The sequence below is a fragment of the Equus caballus genome, chromosome 4, assembly GCF_041296265.1.
Source record: "Equus caballus isolate H_3958 breed thoroughbred chromosome 4, TB-T2T, whole genome shotgun sequence".
NCBI classification, from domain to species: domain Eukaryota; kingdom Metazoa; phylum Chordata; class Mammalia; order Perissodactyla; family Equidae; genus Equus; species Equus caballus.
The window spans coordinates 50,842,105-50,861,076 of NC_091687.1; the positions used below are offsets into that span (position 1 = coordinate 50,842,105).

Sequence of the window (18,972 nt, forward strand, 5' to 3'; positions counted from 1 at the left end):
CTTAAGAAAAATCATTTTTCATTAGTTATTTGGAATGTAACATTCTTTGTTGTAATTAGTCTGTTGGATATTAGCATGTCATCATCAAGAGGCAGCAAACAATAGGGAAGATATTTCTTTTAGTTTCTTTTACCAAGTTGAAGGAAAATGTTATTAATTGATTTCTATGTTTGAGTAGCCAATTCAATTAGAAATTCAAAACACAAGAATCTTGCAGAAATCAGCTGCCAGATTTATTAATCTATCTGAAAATAAAAACACAACCAAACAAAAGTATAATAAAAACAGAACTTTGAAAAAAAAAAAACCAGATACATTTCCCAAAAGAGTTTATAAAGCGATGTTTTGAACCCTTCTATATTGGAAATATCTTTAATGTTGGCCAATTACTTACTTACTTCAGTGAGTCACTACCTTAAACAGCAAAATACATGGTTTGTCCTTAAATATATATAATTAACACCAGCTCTTCCTCTGATCCATTATGATAACTCACAGCCCAATTCTTCCTCACTAGTTCTGGCAAACTAGAACTAGGATTTTAAAAAGCAAAAAGAAAAAGGAGAAAAATAAAAACAGAAGGAAAAAAAAGGAAAAAATCCTTAATACAATTTTCATTTAGATCATATTTTCAAGACCCACTTTCAATTTCTCCAAATATGTCAATTCTCTTCCCAATAAAACTTTAGCTGAATATTTTAAAATCTGCTTTTACTCTAAGTGCTGTAAATGGCCTCATGAGCATAGTGGGGAAAAAAAAGTTCGGACTTTTAAGGCATATAGCCCATAATGGGCCTAATGATATATAATGCATATGTAGAACAATCATTGCAATCACAGGTTACACACATATGTTGAAGTTAGAATCCTTTTTTTGTAGGATTAAATGTGAATAGTATCGATTATGGTATGTGGGTTTCCCAATAACTGTTCAATTTAGCAACATGAACTGTGATCGGTGTTGTGTTGGAAAATGGGTTGCCAGAAAATCATTTTTCAACAATCTTTCCTGTGCTTGTCATGAAACGCCTTCATAGGTTGATTTTGGCTTTGTGTTTAGGATTTTTTTTACCAATTTTCTATACACTCCTAAAAAATCGTTGTTCCTCTGGGATATTGATGGACTGAACAAAATTCGTATTTCTTGTTTGAATCGTTTAGCAAGCTATTCAGAGTTACTGCAACACCATTTACTTATGGTCTTTTCAAGGTGAATGGAACAACACAGCCTGCTTCCAATATTTTCTCCAAATGCAAAACAAAAACAAACAAAAACCTTTGAAACTTTAAATCTTTAAGTTTTCTTTCAAACAATCCAATCACATTTACACGAGTGTCCAAAACAACGTGATAGATAATATCAGTGCCAGCACTATGTCATACAGCAACTTCCTCATATTCTTTGACAGTTTGTAAATAATTTTCCATTTCACCAAAAGTTACAAAAGTTTCCACAGTTTCCCTTAGCAAGCTGAAGCTTACTCTTCATTTGTCAATGTGCATAAAAGCTGCTTATAGCATAGCATGGCGTAAGCTATTTTTTAAGCAATAAATGGTTCGAGTCATCTATTTTGTCCTGAAATGCTATCTGTAGTTAACTGCATTGCTTATAAATGGTCATAGTAAATTCAGCATGAAAGAGAGTATTACAGAAAAGACAGCAGCAGAAGCATTAGCATTATCTAATATTTATATATGTTATCAACATAACACAGCAGTAAAAGGTTTAAATGCATATCAATGGGTACCATGTCTAAAAATTACTATAGTACCTATTTAGTGTATTGGATATTTTTCTTAAGGAGTGCTTGCTGCATCTAGGACAGCATAATATGTGATTTAGTACAGTTAATTCTTATTGATTAAATAATGTTTTTGTGTACTGAAGGAAGTAAAAGGAGACAGATATTTTTTGCTTCATTGTGATCCCAGATTTAACATTTAAATGAAGATCTCAAAGAACCATGACATATCATTATTTAAAAACTGAAATGGGCTTCAAAATATTTAAATGACAGTATGATTTGTATCTAAACAGCAAGGTGGCACCAGATACATGTAATGCTACTGGCCTGTGACTCAGTTTGGAGCCAGAGTCCAAAATTGTGCCCCTCATTTACAGTCATGGTGATTACTCAACTTCAGAGAGAATTACCCATTTTATGGTCATCCTCTGTGAGTCATATATAAAGCAAAACAAAACAAGAAACAGCAAATGCAATCTCTAAATACCTTTTTACAAGAGGTGCAAAAACAGTCATTTCTAACAATTAAACTGCCATTTACAGTAGATTTTTTTTGTACACCTTGCAGAGACTCAGAAATGATAGGGGAAAATGCCCAAGGCAATAGTCTCCAAGTGGATATTTACACAATGTGAATTAACTGTACCGTAGATACCCAGAGAAAAGAAACATTTTCTTATGTTGTTATGAAATCAAATCAACATGATATAGCTTCATCATAATTAAAACCTGTAGGACCCCATCCCAAGCCTAAGTAAAAAGTAATCCCCGACTCCCCCCACCCATTCACCCATTATCTTCCTGTTACACAGAATAGATGTTTAGATTACTCCCACCCACCCTCAAATAAAGTGCACAGTCCATGGCAGACCATAGAATAATGCAACAGGAAAAGCCCCCTTTTGCGTATTATTATTTAAAAATAAAATACAAACAACAAAAATCAAACAAAGATTGAAGAGAATTCAGAGATTCTCTGCATCTTGCAAAAAGAGGAAAAGCGCGAGGAGGCCCTGCTTGACTGTCACTTGCGTTAATACACATAGCCTTCATTGTAGGGGTGGGGGTTGCAGCAGCCCCCTTCTGGCATGTAGGCCATGCTCTCGTCAAAGTGAGACAGAGGCACCGTGTCCTCTTCGTTGATGTGACGCTCCATGTCTGTCTTCAGCAGTGGACGCTGATTATCTGGAAAGGCCATGGAGAAGAGTGCTTCTGGATCGCACACAAATTTGTAGACATATCTCTCTCCAGCCACCTGATGAAAACATGGAAGAGAAAAACTCATCCTTATGTATAGCTCTGGATGTTAACCAGACATACTGTGGTGATCACTTCGCAATATAGACAAATATCAAATCATTATGTTGTACACTTGAAACTAACATAATGCTATATGTCAATTATTCCTCAATTGAAAAAAAATCATCTTCACCATCCCCAGGGAAAAGAAAGAACAAAACCATGGTTTAATACACCAGAAAGGATGGATAACAGAAAAAAAAATAACCGAGTAGTAGAAGGTATACATAAAAGAAAAGAAAAAGTCCTTTGTGAAATAAACTATGGCTAATCGAGGGAAATGCAAAATGTTGACCTTGAATAATAATTACATTTATTCCAGATATAGCTAAAACGCTTAGCAGCTTGCTTGCTTTAATATGCATATTATTTGGAGGAAAATATCAATGATTCCATTAGGCATCTCACACTCAAATTTTTTCCCTCTGTTTTATGAGGTAATACTCACAAAATAAACTGGACCTTTACTTTTCTGAAACTGTAGAAAAACGAAACTTCCAAACCTTAAAAGGAAAATGCGTCATGTTCCTAATAAGGCTACACTAGTGATTGACTGATTCACAGGGTGAACTTATTCTTTTTTTTTCTTTTGCAGTGTGTATTCTCATGTAAAAAAAAAATAAGATGCATAGCCTTATTTAAATGAAGGATGGATCAAGAGGACAGGATTATCCTGGGTACATCACTTTAAAAAATGAAGGCAAGATGCATTAGACAGAAGTTAAGGATGTGTGTAAAGTGTCAAATGGAAGTAGAGGTGTAAAAAAGTGAAAGGAATTTAAAATACACAATGCATAGGGAGGAAATGAGAAAATGAAATGTGACAGCTGCCTGAAATAAACGAGAAGTAGCATAATTTATAGGGAATGACATGTCCCCAAACTTAAATTTTGAAGACTAATGCTTCTCTAGGAAATTATAAACAATTGAAGGAAACAAATATATGTGCCCCCCCACCACCACTAACAGACAATGCTGAGGTTCTCAAAACCCCCAAGGCAGGGGGGTGTGGGGGCAGACAATTCTTTGTGTTAACTTTGATAGTAACTCCGTGTGTATCTAGAGCTTAGAAATTTCAAAAAGGTGAAATTACTCAACACCTCTAGGTTCCTGTGTATCAAAAGGGCACAGCTAGTGGCTTTGTGATGTGGGGAGACAGTGAGTTCACAGTTTATAAACTATCTGTGTTATGTTTGGGAGAAAAGGAGCTAGCACCAAAGAATATTGCTGTTCTGGACTCAGAGAATTTAGAACATTTTTTGCCCTAGATTTTTACCCTGTAAGAGGAACCAATTTAGAGACTCCATATAATCGGAAAATTTTTAAGTTTGAAAACAGTCAAAATACTTAGTGTTTGTGAACTTGGACATGTTTCTTAAACGGCCCTCAGTTCCCCTTCTTTGTGAAATAGAGACAGAAACAGCTCCTTCGAAGCCTGTGGTAGATTCAGATGGAAGTCTCTAGTACGATGCATAGCAAACAGAAGAGCCTGGCATAAATTATTCATTTTAGTTCTTTACGAAAAGGAAATTAAGTTCATAAAGGCGAAATGGCGAAATTACCGTAAAAATAAAAATAAGCAATATCAGAAACATACCTGAGATACTAAATCCCAGTTTTTCTTTGTTCAAAGCATTTTGAGACAAAAATAAAATAAATGGCCTGCATACCTCAGAGCTTTTAATAACCTGCCTTGTTTTGTTTGGGGCTGCAGAGAAAGTATTTGCTTTAGGCTATTGGACCTTTGTTGTCCAACCTATTGCTATTGGTTATAATTAGAAGTGATTTGATAAATCATTGTGAGGAATTAAACTGTATAATATGCAATCAAGATGATGAAATCTCTTAAGGACTCTGCTTTGACTTGCTGCTTCCCTCTATTTTTCTTCTGAATAAACATTTTTAGGGCTACTACTATATTTATAGAGCTATGTTAAATACAACAGAGTTTAGAACAAGGGCTGATAACCAAACAAGGGAAAAGTGTCTTCCATTCTCAGTAACACAATTACAATACGGAAAACGCTGTGCATTAAGTATACCCAAACTGCAATGCTGAGATAGGTAAAATATGAATTTTGCAAGAGAGATGAATCAGAATTAAACAAGGCGGTATCTTTTGAACTATGCTTTGCAAGACTAGATATTTAAATTATGTGTTAACTTTTAAAATTTCAAAAGTAATACAGAAATACTGGAGGAAAGCTAAAAATTACAGATTAGGCCAAAAGAAATGAGCTATCATCATATCCTCCAGAAATAACCACTGTTAAAATATTGGTATCTATTTTCTAGGCATTTCTAAACTTTAAAGTAGAAGTATACACATGTACTAGCTATGAGGTATAATAAACATTACTCCATCATTTCTTACTTCTTTCACAAATCCTGAAATAATCAGGTGTCTTTCACATGTTTAGATCCAGTTGATTATTTTTATTTTATTTTCTAATCTTTCCATTTAATTTTCTTTTACATATACCATGTATACACATAGTTTTAAGTTTATGAACAAGTGTGGTCATATAAACATTTTTCCCCTACATGTTGAAATATATTAATTCTAAATCATAGTTTTTAAAGAAAGGACTGCATAATTTTCTTCTGAATGACTATACTAGAATTTACTTAAACATTAGAATGATATCTATGTTAAAATGTAATGAAGAGAAGAGAAGATATTTTAGAAAGAGAGAACAATATGAGTGAAGAAATCAGAGAGTCACAGGTATGTCAGAGCAGCAGGTCGAATTGCTCAACACGTGTGAGGAAGAAGAGCAAATATGCAAGGCTGTAAAAAGGCCTTGATTGTTGTGCTAGTTACAAGTAGATTTCAACTTTCACATGTTTCACCATTAAATGACCTGCCCTTTCTTACATTACACAGCAGCACCCCAAAAGGTCTGTCACATACAGCATTTTGCTGTCCTGTAGAAGCTGATAAATAAATAGCTACAAATAGTTTCCTTTGGCAATTACAGCCTAATAGGGGAAAATGTAAGGAGTAATGACATTTTTATCTGTATTTAAACATCCATGCCATTATTTGATTATTTGATAGCATCTCGCCTTACTGATTTATTAAAATAAGAGGTAAACAAACAGAATATGTAATAATTGGATAAATAAAGAAGAACACGGAAGTGGTGATAATAGTAATAAGAAGCTTAAGTTTGAACACCTTTGCAAATATTTAAGACCAGGCCTGACACATTGCAGATGTCCTACCAAACATTGTGCCTAGAAACTGAGGTGTGATTGGAGATCCTATAATACTTTCTGGCAGTCTGTTAATGCTCCTTTTAACAAGGGACTTAATGGTCAAGACACATAAGCCAAATATGCCTTGGCTTACACTGGCTTCAGGATATGAGATGCATTTGTTGAAGATTTTTATTGTGCCAGGTACAATGCGTGTCTCAAGCACATTATTTTATTTAATAGCCCCAACAACTTTAGGAGGTAAGAATACCACCATTTAGTAGGAGAAGAATCTGTTCGAAAAGGTGACCCAATGAGAAGCCAGCATGCAAACCTAAATCATGACTGCATTTTCTTTGACTGCTGTGCAATGCTGCCTGGGGGGACAGCTGAGCACCTGCTATGCCAGCCCACTGGATGTGCCGGAATTAGGCAGATGGTGAGGAAAATGAAAAGAACGGCATGTATTTGAAAGGATTTGGCTGCAAATGGGAGTAGTAGATGAGAAAATGGGAGGAATTACAAATGACTCCAGGGTTGAGATAGAGAAGGCAGGAGGAGCAGGTAATAAACCATTATACATTTTGAAGATGAGATTCAGGGAAATAGGAAGCAATTGAGAATCTAATTCAGCCTGTCTTTTAAAGATCTTGGTGGTTCTAACTTCTGAGATGGCAAACTCCAGAGCGTTGATTCCCTTGGTCTGGGAAACTCATTGATGCTGTTCCCCTCTGTTCTAGTAACTTTCATGTAGCAACTGGTAGCTTTTTCTTGGCCTAACCATAGTGACATAAAAATGTGCAGCAATCTGCAATATATAACTATGCTCAAGTCCCCCTAAATGCACAAAGGGTGCATAATAAAACCATAATGTTCACAAAGGATAAATCGTAAACTTAGTTCACAGTCAAGACAATTGGATTGAAGACACATGCAGGGCTGAGGATGTAATAATAACAAACATACAAATGTTTTGTCTTTATTCATTTATTCATTACCTTCTTCAAAATTTTTACATTTTCTGCTAAATGTAATTCATTTGTTTTAACTAACTCTTTTTTTAAAAAGCTACTTTCAAATATTAAGGGAAGCTCATTTGAAATAAAATATATTTACCTTCATTCTACCAACAAAATAAAATCAAATACTTATTTTTAATAAAATGTTTAGGATGTTAAGCTGTCAGGCAACGAAATCAGGCAAGGAAAAAAATGTTTCTCAGAATAAAAAAAAGAAATGTTCTGAATGTTTCAAGAATCAGAATCTATAAGCAAAAGTATTTTGAAATCATATAATTGTGGAGAATGTAGGAGAATATCAATGACTTCTGGATATACACATGCAATATTAGTACTGAAACAACATTTTTTACCAAACACAGCAAAGTGGGGACTTCCAGAAAGTCCACTGCTTTGTATATGGTAGTATTACACATTTGTCTATAATACCCATGAATTTATAAACAGAAAGGCATGTAATACCAAAACCAAGAGCTAAGCATATGTTAAAGTGAGTGAAAACCTTGCTTCAGCAATGCAATGATATGTGGCTTTTAAAGTGTGACATGCAGATTAATGTGCAATATTTCAATGAATTTTAATGCTGTATTAGCTGCTCACCTTTTGCATGATTCCTTTCTCATAATAATAGCGGAGTGAACGGCTAAGTTTATCATAGTTCATAGCTGGCCTGTTTTTCTGAATGCCCCAACGCCGGGCCACCTGCCACCAAAACAGAATTCCATAGTAGTAAGTATTAACTTATCAACATATTTCCTAAAAATTAGTTAATTAATTAATTACTTCCAAACCCTCCAAAACACATCCAAATCAAAGACGTAAGTAAAAAGAGGCAAAAGGTATCATGATCTGAATTTCCTCCATCCTGGTTTGCTTTTTAAACCAGGCATGCAGTGATCATTCTGAAACATCACAATAGAACTCTTTGTCACTATTGTTTTGGATACAAAATTAAATGGAAATAAGGGAATGTATTTACAATGGGAATGAACAGGCTGCAATTCACCAACATGAGGCAAGCTTCCCATTCTGAGATATGTTGTCAATTTTTCCTTCTTAGTTTTTCAGATAAAAACTATAGAGCAAGAGCAGTTTAGTGATCTCTTTGTAAAGGTATTTTTTGAGGTTATGCTAAACCAAAGAAAGATATTTTCCTTGATACTAAATAAAAGAGTGAAGAAGTGGTATAGTGTGCATAGCAGAGGAAACAGTGTACAAATTAATAATCTGAACTGCAAATAATTTTTATTGCCTGAAGCAGCATCAGAATAAAATTGTAGCCAATACTAAAGTGGGGAATTAAGCATTCATTTAGAGAACAGTAATTGGATGCTAAAAATAAGAAGGAAGTGGAAAAGGTCACCGTGTACATGAGACCACATTCAAAAATCTGTAAAGCAGAATGTCCACTTTGTTGTTTAGTGAAAAATCTCAGAGCTTTTTGTAATGTGGTTGGAGGAGCAATTTATCTGGCAAAGAGAGAGTTCTTCAAGAGCTTTAAGAAATCTTCTTCCTCAATATATGTGTCTGCCCCACCTCACCAGCAAGCTGAGCTAGCTGAAGCATTATACAGAATAGTGTCAGCTGCTTTTGTTACCCAGCTAAAGTCACGTTCTCATTAATTTCCACTTTTTATTAGTCTGAGCAGAAACTGCAGCTCGCATGCATACCTAGCCAACCCCAAGAGAGTATTATCTAATAGGGTTAGTGTTTTCCTTCGTGTCCATGAAATTCCACATTTTTACTATGTCACATACACTAAAATAGAATGCTTTTCAGAGAGATCATTCTCTCTCCTCTTTATTAGCAATAATTTTTCTCCAGGGTTTGTTTTTTTCTTTTAAAAATACTGATCCTTGCTATTTTCTCTCTCACTAATTTGTATTCCCTGAATGAAGATACAACGTAATTTAGTCACATGCATCAGTATACTTTTTTAAGAGCAGAGAGATGTGACAAAACGGGGACATGACTATACATTCAAGCAGACAGTCACACTGACAGGTACATCTTAATTTTCCAAAGATAAACTTCATTTTAACGTAAATGTTTTGAGCAACAGTGAAATGGGAAGGTGGCAATAAGAAAGGAAAGTAATACCCTTCTAAATAAAACATCTTTTAAAAACCTAACAAGGGCTATCAGTCAATCTTTAATAGACACGATAACTGAGAAGCATGCAAACCTGGTGGGGCCGTGAAATAAATTATTAATATCTCTCTAAATGAAACAACAATTTCTGAATACTTTTTCATTTACAAATGAAATTGTTTTCTAGAAATTCAACAGGATGCACTTAGAAAGTAAAATATGTGCAACAAACTTTAAGACAACACAGTGGAAGACTTTGGGGAGAGAAAGATGATTTTTTTAATACTCTAAGCGGAGTTTGACTTTTATGATGCTAGTTAGTTCTCAGCATTCTGGTCTTAGCAGACATTTTGAAACAGTAAAATTTATTCTTCGAGCTGTCTCAATGTTACATTCATCACAAAGCTGAGGGAAATGGGACATACTAATACGCCTGTGAAACGCAGACAAGTCATGCAAGATGAATAAGTTCTAGCAATCTGCTGTATAACACTATGCCTGTAGTTAACAACACTGTCTTTACACTTAAAAATTTGATAGGAAGGTAGATCCCATGTTAAATGTTCTTACCACAACAACAACAAAAAGACTGACGCAAAATGAACAGATAACATAAATAATTTCCACCCACCAACTAAGAGAGTCCATTCAGCCCTCACATATCACCCACCAATCACCACCACATTCAGCACCACTAAAAGCCAATGCATCACTCTCAACACGGAGTGGGTGCAAGGTTGGAGATACTTTCAGTGACTTCCTTCTAACACTCCTTCAGATGAAAACTTCGGCTGTTAGGGAGGAGAGTGAGAAGATGATGGCACTACAGCATTCACCCACACTGTCAAATGAATGGAACAGGAAAATGTAATAGTTGAAGTATTGTTCACTTTATTTTTAAAAATCATGCTTGAATATGCAAGAGTAAACCTGGAAACCACAATCAGGGCCTGGCTCTCAGACTTCTTGGCAACTCTTCCAGCTCAACAAGTTTGAATACCATCAGAAGACTTCACTCTGAGTCCTATAGACGCTTTACTGTGCTAATAATTGTTTCCTGGAGCAATTCCCTAGGATCTAAGATTAATCTAACAATAACATCTCGTTATCTCAAATATCTTAAAAGAGAGATGTTAAATATTATGTGCTTGCTAAAGTTATCCAAACGCACTGAACAGATAATCAGCATGAGTGAAGTCTCACTCAATATTATTCTAAACTGCAAGATGAAATATAAAGAAATGGAATGCAGGAATAATTCCAACAAGGATGGCTTCGGAGCCACCTTTCACGAGCTGTGCTGACACAGATCCCCAGTCCCCAAAGAGCTCAGTGTAGTAGAAAGAAGAGGCTGAGGGTGGGCCACAAGGCTAAAGAAATTTCACAAACATTTTCCAAAGAAGAAACTTAAACATAAACAGCACAGTCATTGCCTGATGGAAGCAATTGCAACAGTCAGCAATGCAGCAATCAGAAATGAGACGTTTCATTTCAAGCAAAGGCCTTAGGAGACATTTAGTGCTTACTGCACAATTGCCATTGAGTTAGTTACTCTTTAGAAATGGTCTACTGATTCTGAATTACCCAGCCCTTTTTTCCTTTATGTGTCTGCTACAGAAAAGGTGTTTAAATGTTGGTTTGTTGTATGGAACAGATGTAATCATATTTCTTCTCTGCATTTAAAAAATCAAAGAAATTCAGAATCTGATAGAACTTAATGGTCATCTGGTCAAGTCTCCTATTCTACTTATTCAAACGTGATCATCATAAAAGTCAATAGTTGCTAGATAAGGAACTTAATCATTTGCGTAAGAATTTTTACTCTTCTGAATGGATCAATAATTACTAACATAATTCAGTAATTTCCCCTATCTTAACAAATGTATGACAAAAATAAAAAATTCTGTTTCTGCTTATTTTAATCACAGGTGGCAGGAGATAACTGTTTGATATAAATTCTTGTTGAATGTACTCAGTTCTCGCATGAACCAAGTCTTGCAGCGATTATTAACATCTTTCATGAGGTGAAGAGCACACATACCCAACATGTTAAAGGGCTTTCAAATTACTTTACATTACGTGTTTCTAGTCTCAATTTGTTAGTACTTCACATTTTTGTGGTTCTCTCACTTACATCATTTAAGTATATCTACATAAACATTTCCTTTGACAGGCAAGTTAAGTTTTAGACACGCTACAAAACTCAAACACCCAAGCATTCAGTCCACACTAGACAATGGATACTTTCAAATTCTGACACTGAGCCCTCTGTGTGTGTGTGTTTGGTGTGGGGCAAAAGAGATGCAAAGCTAACCCTCCAGTACAACTAGCGTATTGATACAACCTGGAGTGGATTTAACTGTGCTAACCAGCTCCTCTTATTTTGTACTTCTTTTTTTTTTTTTAAGATTGGCCCTGAGCTAACAACTGTTGCCAAGCTCTTTTCTTCTTCTTCTCCCCAAAGTCCCCCGGTACATAGTTGTATATTCCAGTTGTAGGTCCTTCTAGTCCTGCTATGTGGGATGCCACCTCAGCATGGCTTGATGAGGGGTGCCATGTCCATGCCCAGGATCCTAACCAGTGAAGCCTGGGCCACTGAAGCAGAGCATGTGATCTTAATCACTCTGCCAGAGGGCTGGCCCCTTGTACTTCTTTTAACACATATTTGAATCAGATAATCTCTTAAATCTTCATCAGTAATGTGCCCTTATCTTCTGGATATCAGATTAGGGCATGTTATCTGATTATGATAGAAAACATGGTTTCATAGGGCAGAAAATTTAAGATGTATAGCCCCATCAGCTTAGGTTGTAAATGTCCATCTATACCAAATAATCACTTGAGTTTAAAAATAGCTGGATATCTTACTCAATTTTTTTACCTTCCTGAGGTGTTTAGATCCTACAGCCAATATGATCGGTCACAGGCATTTTAGCTAAAAATCTTCCATTGCTTTCTTGGCTGATGTAAACTAAAGTCAATTTTAATAGAAGCAGAGAAAGCATCGTTAATAACACACAAACATTTCATATGAAAATCACCTTTCTATAGAGGTCCAAAATACTATTCATGGGTTATGCTGTAATAGTAACAGCAGCATTAAGCCTAAAGCTGGTCCTGGGAAGAATAAAATTTAACTGAGAAGTTCTTCAGGAAATACTCCTTTTGTATGTGTATGAAGGCCAGGGGGCACCGAGATAGTTGAAGGTAGCTGAAAGTGTGTTCCATTTATCCATATTATCTTTATCCAGGGTACTCTCATTGTGCTAATTTCTTAGCAACATTTTAAACTTTATCCCTACCTTCCAAGGGAGTGTACACAGCCCAGCTGACTTGAAACAGATGTCACCAACAATCAAAGGGAAACAACATTCCTACCAGGCCCTTGTCTCCTAAGAAATACTTAAGGAGTGAGAATTTTCCACTGTGGCCCTTGCATCCTTTTATCCCCCACAGCTGTTTCTCCCCCATTCCCTGTTGCACATGACTTTAGTCTCTAAATGTTCCTCTCCAACCCCCTTGACAAAATCAAGATTGTCCAAATAATAGCTGCTAATTCTCAAGAACAATTCCTCCATACCCAAAACTAGTTGAACTTTGGCAGACATCTCTCCTCTCTCCCTCAAAGACCACAAAACATCCTGCCCTCCTGCTCCAACGTAGATGCTCTTTTAGAGACTTCCCAAGTCCCGCATTCTTGAATAATGATGCTCTGGTTGATTTCCTTCAACATCAATTCTGTAGGATAGCATTCAACAAGCATGCAACACGTTCATTTTTATTTTAAATGAACACATGCCTTTTTGCCATCCTCCTTCTAACTCAGAAGGTTTCCCTAAAGTTTTAGAATTAAAGAAATACATTTTGGCATGTTACTCAAATATACGTTTCTTTATATTATATCTGATTTTCTTAACGAAAATCTACTAAACCCACCTCTTCAGGCTCAATCAGTTTAAACTCCATGCCTCGCCCAGTCCAGGCAATGAAATGAGAATTGGAAGGGTCGTCCAGAAGAGCTACCAAAAACTGCCAGAGCTGCAATGATCCTCGCCGCTGGTATGTGGGGCCTTCCCGATACATTCCTGGCTCTTGTTTGATGTCCCCTAAATTAAAAATTTTTTAAGTTTCTATTATTAGCAATATTATGACATTTACATAAAATTGACATTAAACCAATCACGAAAATGGTTAAACCACAACTACTTTATGGGTTTCTGTGAACTGTAATGTTACCATTAAATAGGGATTTAAAACAGTTAAAGAGTTGAATGTAAACTAGGAATCAGCACAAACTTGCAGACAATTATATATAATATATAAAGGTCAAAATAAATGCACACAGGTGCAGAATAAACCCACAGATGTCATTTACTTATAAAACTTTTGTAATAACTATCTTTTTTTCCCATTCATTTCTTTAACAACCATAGCATCTAATCACATTTCTTTGCTTTTATTGTTAATGTCATTACTCACTGTTCTAAGCAACACTGAAGAGGGAGTAATCAATTTTAAGCTCTGGGCATTTTATTTGTACAAATTAAATTCAGTAAATTACAATCATTAACTTCATTGACCTGTAAATACTTCACTGACCTCTACATGACAAACTATTGTAAATTTTAATGCAAACATTTCAACACAAATTTAATAGCATCTTAAACTCTGAGTTAAGTAATCTTCACTTTATATAAATTAGGAAAATCTCTTGGGTAATTTAGGGCATACCAGATTACCATCATACCATTCTCCCTCCACACCTTCATACTGGCACTACCACATTCTCAACTGGAAGCAAATGAAAATTCTCTCATTTTTCTTTATCTTCTGTTTGCATTTCACTCACTTGAATTCAGTTTGCTATTCTTTTTCTAAAAGTCAAATTTAAAAATGTATATATCAGAGCTTTCTAAAAATCCATATTTTTAAGCAAGAAAAGTTTCTGTTACATTTATTTGTTATTCATATATAGTGTAAACATCTATTGAGTAGATGACAGCAAAGAACGTGTTAGTTTTGCAAGGCTTCTAGTATAAATCTGGTCAGATATCTTGGTTTTACCAAAAAAGAAAAACACCTCAGTTTCATGTCTACTGATAATGTACTTCAGTCTCCAGCCAACCGTCTCAAAAATATGCGGAATTGGTCACATTGGGGATTGAATGTCTAGGGCCCTGCAAGCATATCATTGTTAATGCATGAATTTCTCTTCTCCGGTAAAGAAACAATTCGGCCAGAATATATTCAAGCTGATCTATTCACACTAAGTTTAAATTATAAAACAGACCAAATCACAAGCTTTTTAAAACTTTCCTTTAGTCTGTAGACAGAAACATACCTTTTAAAATAATTACAGAAAGAACAACACTTTAAAAACCTACAACAAAATAAAACTACTCAGTCAATAGCTACTAAAAATTATGATGTTTTGGTCTAAGCTAGATATTTAGAAGTGTCGCTTCATATTGATTTTAATGACAGTTTTATTTCTCTCAGTTTTTCCTTCTGAGATTTACAAATTTTTTTCATGGGGGTAACTGAGCAATTGTGCAGAGAGAGTGAAACACTGTCAAATTTTATAATCTCTAGATTGCTTCTGCCTATAAATGTAACTGATCATACTGGCCTTATACAATGAAAAGATAACCCTTGGTCTCTTTCTTCTTGTTCTCTATTCCTTGTAAAACGCAAGACTAATACTATCTTCCAAAAAACGTTTTCTTAGTATAAAATTGAGGAATACTTAAAAGTCAAAAGGAACAAATAATGAAGACAGTTAGCTTCGGTAAACACTGGTGTGACTTTGGCTTGTTAGATTATATCATAATCCTGTCTATCCTTTTGAGCAATTTTTCTTCCCTCAATGCCCATACTGATTATCAAGATTTACTAAAATATTAAGCTCACTAAGAATGACAGAAACTAATGAAGGTCATTCCAGGAAGTAAAGGCTTCATGCCTTGTGTCAAGAGAAAAGGCTGTATTTTAAGAATCATGATGCTCTGCTAACGGTGCTAAATAACACAGATCACACCTCTGAAACTCAAAGCTTAAAACAAACATCTATTGTAGAATAAGGCCAAAAAAGTGATCCTTATTGGAGCTTAATCCTGCGACCTTGAACGAATTTATCAATTTAAAGGAAGGCTAAAGAAGCAGATCTTTCCAAGGTTTATCATCCCTTCTGGGAAGTATAAGAAAGCAAAACCCTCTGGAACAGAGTACGTAGTGTTCAAGCAAGTAATTAGAGATTGAGAAGCAATCTGAGCATGCACTTTGCTGTTTAAATAAGGACAATTAAAAACTTCTGAGAGCTACCAAGTCATTACAACCACGATCCCCAAAGTTTGTGCAATCAGCTAATCAGAGGCCCCTGCTCGCTTCCTGTTAAACAATCAAAGCAGGAACTAGGGAGACCACTCTGAAGAACCAAGACATCAGTGAACTGTTCACTTTTTACCCAAGCTTCCTTATAGATGGTGACTTCGGGCACCGTTGTCAAGAAAAGAAGACTCTATCTAACGTGACACCCTTTTCTAACATCTGGGACCTTTTCACTGCAGCAGCAAGTGATATTAAGAAGGTAATGCTCTCCTAACTCCATTTGAAGCAATTACAAAGTAATGCCACATTAGTAATGAACATCTTCCAGAAAAAAAAACAAAAAAGGACAAACAATCACTAACTAAATGGGCAGCTATGCTGTTCCTGTGTTCCATAATGCATCTTTTCATGAACAATAAAGGGAAAGAGTCTGCATTAGTCATCTGTGCATCCACAGTAGCATGCTTTCTGTTCTGCTTTGTTAATTATGGGATCAGCTTTCAATAAATCTCGAACAAGCTGCATGTGCTCAGCAGGGCAATGGACAGGCCCCTCTCACTCTACACAAAGCTCCTCAAGAACGATACTCTGGCTGTATCTCTAAAAATGGGGTCTCTCATAGGGGGAAAGAAAAAAGCTTCCGGATGGAGGAAGGAAAGAGAGAATTTATAAGAGGCAAAGTTTAGCGAGAGTTGAGTGCATCATAAATGATGTGCATAGAAATCTTTAAGTAGGGATGTTGACTGTTTTCAGCAAAGGCGAGGGTGATCTCTCCACTCCCTCTTATAAAAATCAAACCTTGATGTACAATCAAAAACCTACCATCGAATTTCTCTGGGACAACACAGGTGTCATCATAAAACTGCCTGGGGCCCTTTTCAAACATACAGCCTGTGGGGGAAAATAGGATACATTTACTCATGACAGAAATGAAGCTCACAAACAATTTAAAATATAACCATTAACACAAAAATTGGGGTGGAAAAGGACTGTCACTTTGTAGCTCTGTGACCTTGGACACATCCGTTTAACCTCTGTGCCTCAGCTTCCTCATCTATAAAACGGGAACGATGATAAACCATCTACCTTATAGGGTTGTTCTGAGGATAAAATGATTCAATATATGCAAGTTGAGAATAGTGCCCAACACACAGTGATATATGAGAGTTAGCTATTTCTATTATAACTAAGCCAAGCATAGAACTCACGTAAACACTGGCAACCTAGGAGTTATAACATTATTATCTCCTTTCCCATTTTCTTCCAAGTTTCATTATTCAATGAGACAAGAGAGAAATCAAAGTGAATTACTGATATTTATCTTGCATTATTACCCCGATGAACTAAAACACATTTGGTTTACCCCCTTGCTTCACTGGAGATATATTCAGCTAGGCTAACCTTCTCATGTTTTCATCTTCAATAGCCAATGTAGTTGAAAGAAATTTTCTTTTTGAACTTTCCTTTTTACGGTAACATAACTAAGCTCACAGAAAAAAATGCAAAATAAATTGACAGCTCTTCACAATTGTTTTCTCCCCCAAATATCCTTGATGGCGGACCTTCAGTTAATAGTTGTTATCTTTAATTACCAGGAAGAAATTTCACCTAGGCTAGTCACAGTTTTATTTCTCAAATGTATTGGTCTCTATGGTGGGTACATAACATTAACAACAGCAGCAACGATAATTACACTGCATTTGTGTGAAATTTTTGGTCTCAAATATTTTGGATTTACCAGCTCATTATATTATCCTTTGGGAGACTACTTCTATTTTTGCTTCTATTTACTTCTGTTATTATCATTTAAACAAAACAACCAATATTAGATCTAACCTAGAAAGATATATCTAATTCATTTTACTGAGGACGCATAGCATATTTACACCAAGAACTATGCACATACTTCCCAAAATACTTTAATGGGGATTATATCCAGATAAAACCATTTTTATTCATTACTTTGCATGTTTCAAAGTCTATTAGATCAAAGCTTTCCGATCATGGTTACCATAAACACATCCACAATAAAAACTCCTTCTCTAGCCCTCTTTTGCGAAATTCCATTCTTAACAATAACTTGTCCAAAAATGTAAAATCCAGGATATTTAAAGGCAAATATATTTAAATCTACCATGTTTATTTCAAAACAATGACTTAGGTCTGTAAAGCAAAACTAAAAATTCCTCGAAGATACTTTTCAGTAGAGAGCAGTAAGGTGGGATAATCTATAAAGCACATGTCCTATTTCAAACGGATGTGGTTGTTGGCAAAAAAGAATACAGAAATACACTTTTCTGCTGTTTATATGCACATGACTCATGTTAACAACCACCTACAAGATAGCATGATCTGAAAATCTTCCTTTAACAAAATAAAGTTTTAAAATAATGGTTTAGGAAACATAAGTGATTTTTCCCGGAAAATATAATGATTAAGTGACTGCATCCTTGGGATGTCTGATTATGTTGAAAGGTATTCACAAGGAATTTTAATAATGGAAAACTTAACTTCTGTTCTGCTGGGATGAGCCAGGAAGCCTTCTTGTCTCATATAAATGGAGTGGCAGCTAGGCACTTCTGAAAGAAGAAACAACATTGGTCAAAGAAAAGTCTGGAGCTGAAAATGTGCTGTTTATCAATGGACAGAGTGAAGATAGGAAAGTAACAGAAACTGACAGGAGTCTCCACAAGGGGAACCTATCAACACATAGTTAACATTTCAGGTAGGGCCCACACAAGAGATGGAAGAAAGAGACGCACATCATGGTGAACACTGATACTCTTGAACAGGCATGTGCATTCAAAGGTTTACCCATATCAACCTTACTAAAGGCTGGCTCTACCTGCAACCCCATAGAAACGTGACAGTGTCCTTGAAACAGTGTCATGAGTTAAAATATGTTTTAGGACATTTATGGAATAAATTTGTATATCCCACGGCATTCAAAGCAAAGATCAACAGAAGATTCATTCTGAGTTTACTTCATGAAACCTGGATAGCAATTACTATGAAAAGACAAAATTGCTACATCTCTTAAAATTAGGTCAGCCTTTTAAGGTGACTGCTATTTTTTCCCCCAGATAAAAGCATAGCTGGCTTTTCATTTTGTTAAGCACACAGGTCATATTCAAAACCAGAGGCTATAAAACAGAAATCCAACAATTTTATAGCAAACATGGTTATTACCCTAAGAGTGAGGCATTGCCTATGTGGCCAAGTTAACTCATCACTGAAAAAATAAATTTGGTTAATGGTTAAACTTGAGTTATAGTGATGGCTGTGTATTT

At 35.5% G+C, this 18,972-nt stretch overlaps 1 protein-coding gene across 6 annotated transcripts in view; it reads right to left on the reverse strand.

The window, feature by feature from the left end:
• Positions 1-211: 211 nt before the first annotated feature.
• The window catches only part of ETV1 (ETS variant transcription factor 1), a 90,340-nt gene continuing 71,579 nt past the window's right edge, over positions 212-18,972 (reverse strand). For all 6 annotated transcript variants that reach the window (XM_003364807.5, XM_005609238.4, XM_014739179.3 and 3 more), the window contains 5 exons: positions 18,193-18,261; positions 16,505-16,573; positions 13,292-13,461; positions 7,865-7,966; positions 212-3,000 (listed from right to left, as the gene is read on the reverse strand). In XM_003364807.5, coding sequence (XP_003364855.2) covers positions 2,779-3,000; positions 7,865-7,966; positions 13,292-13,461; positions 16,505-16,573; positions 18,193-18,261 — 632 coding nt within the window. In that variant the 3' untranslated portion in view covers positions 212-2,778. The remainder of the gene's footprint in view (positions 3,001-7,864; positions 7,967-13,291; positions 13,462-16,504; positions 16,574-18,192; positions 18,262-18,972) is intronic.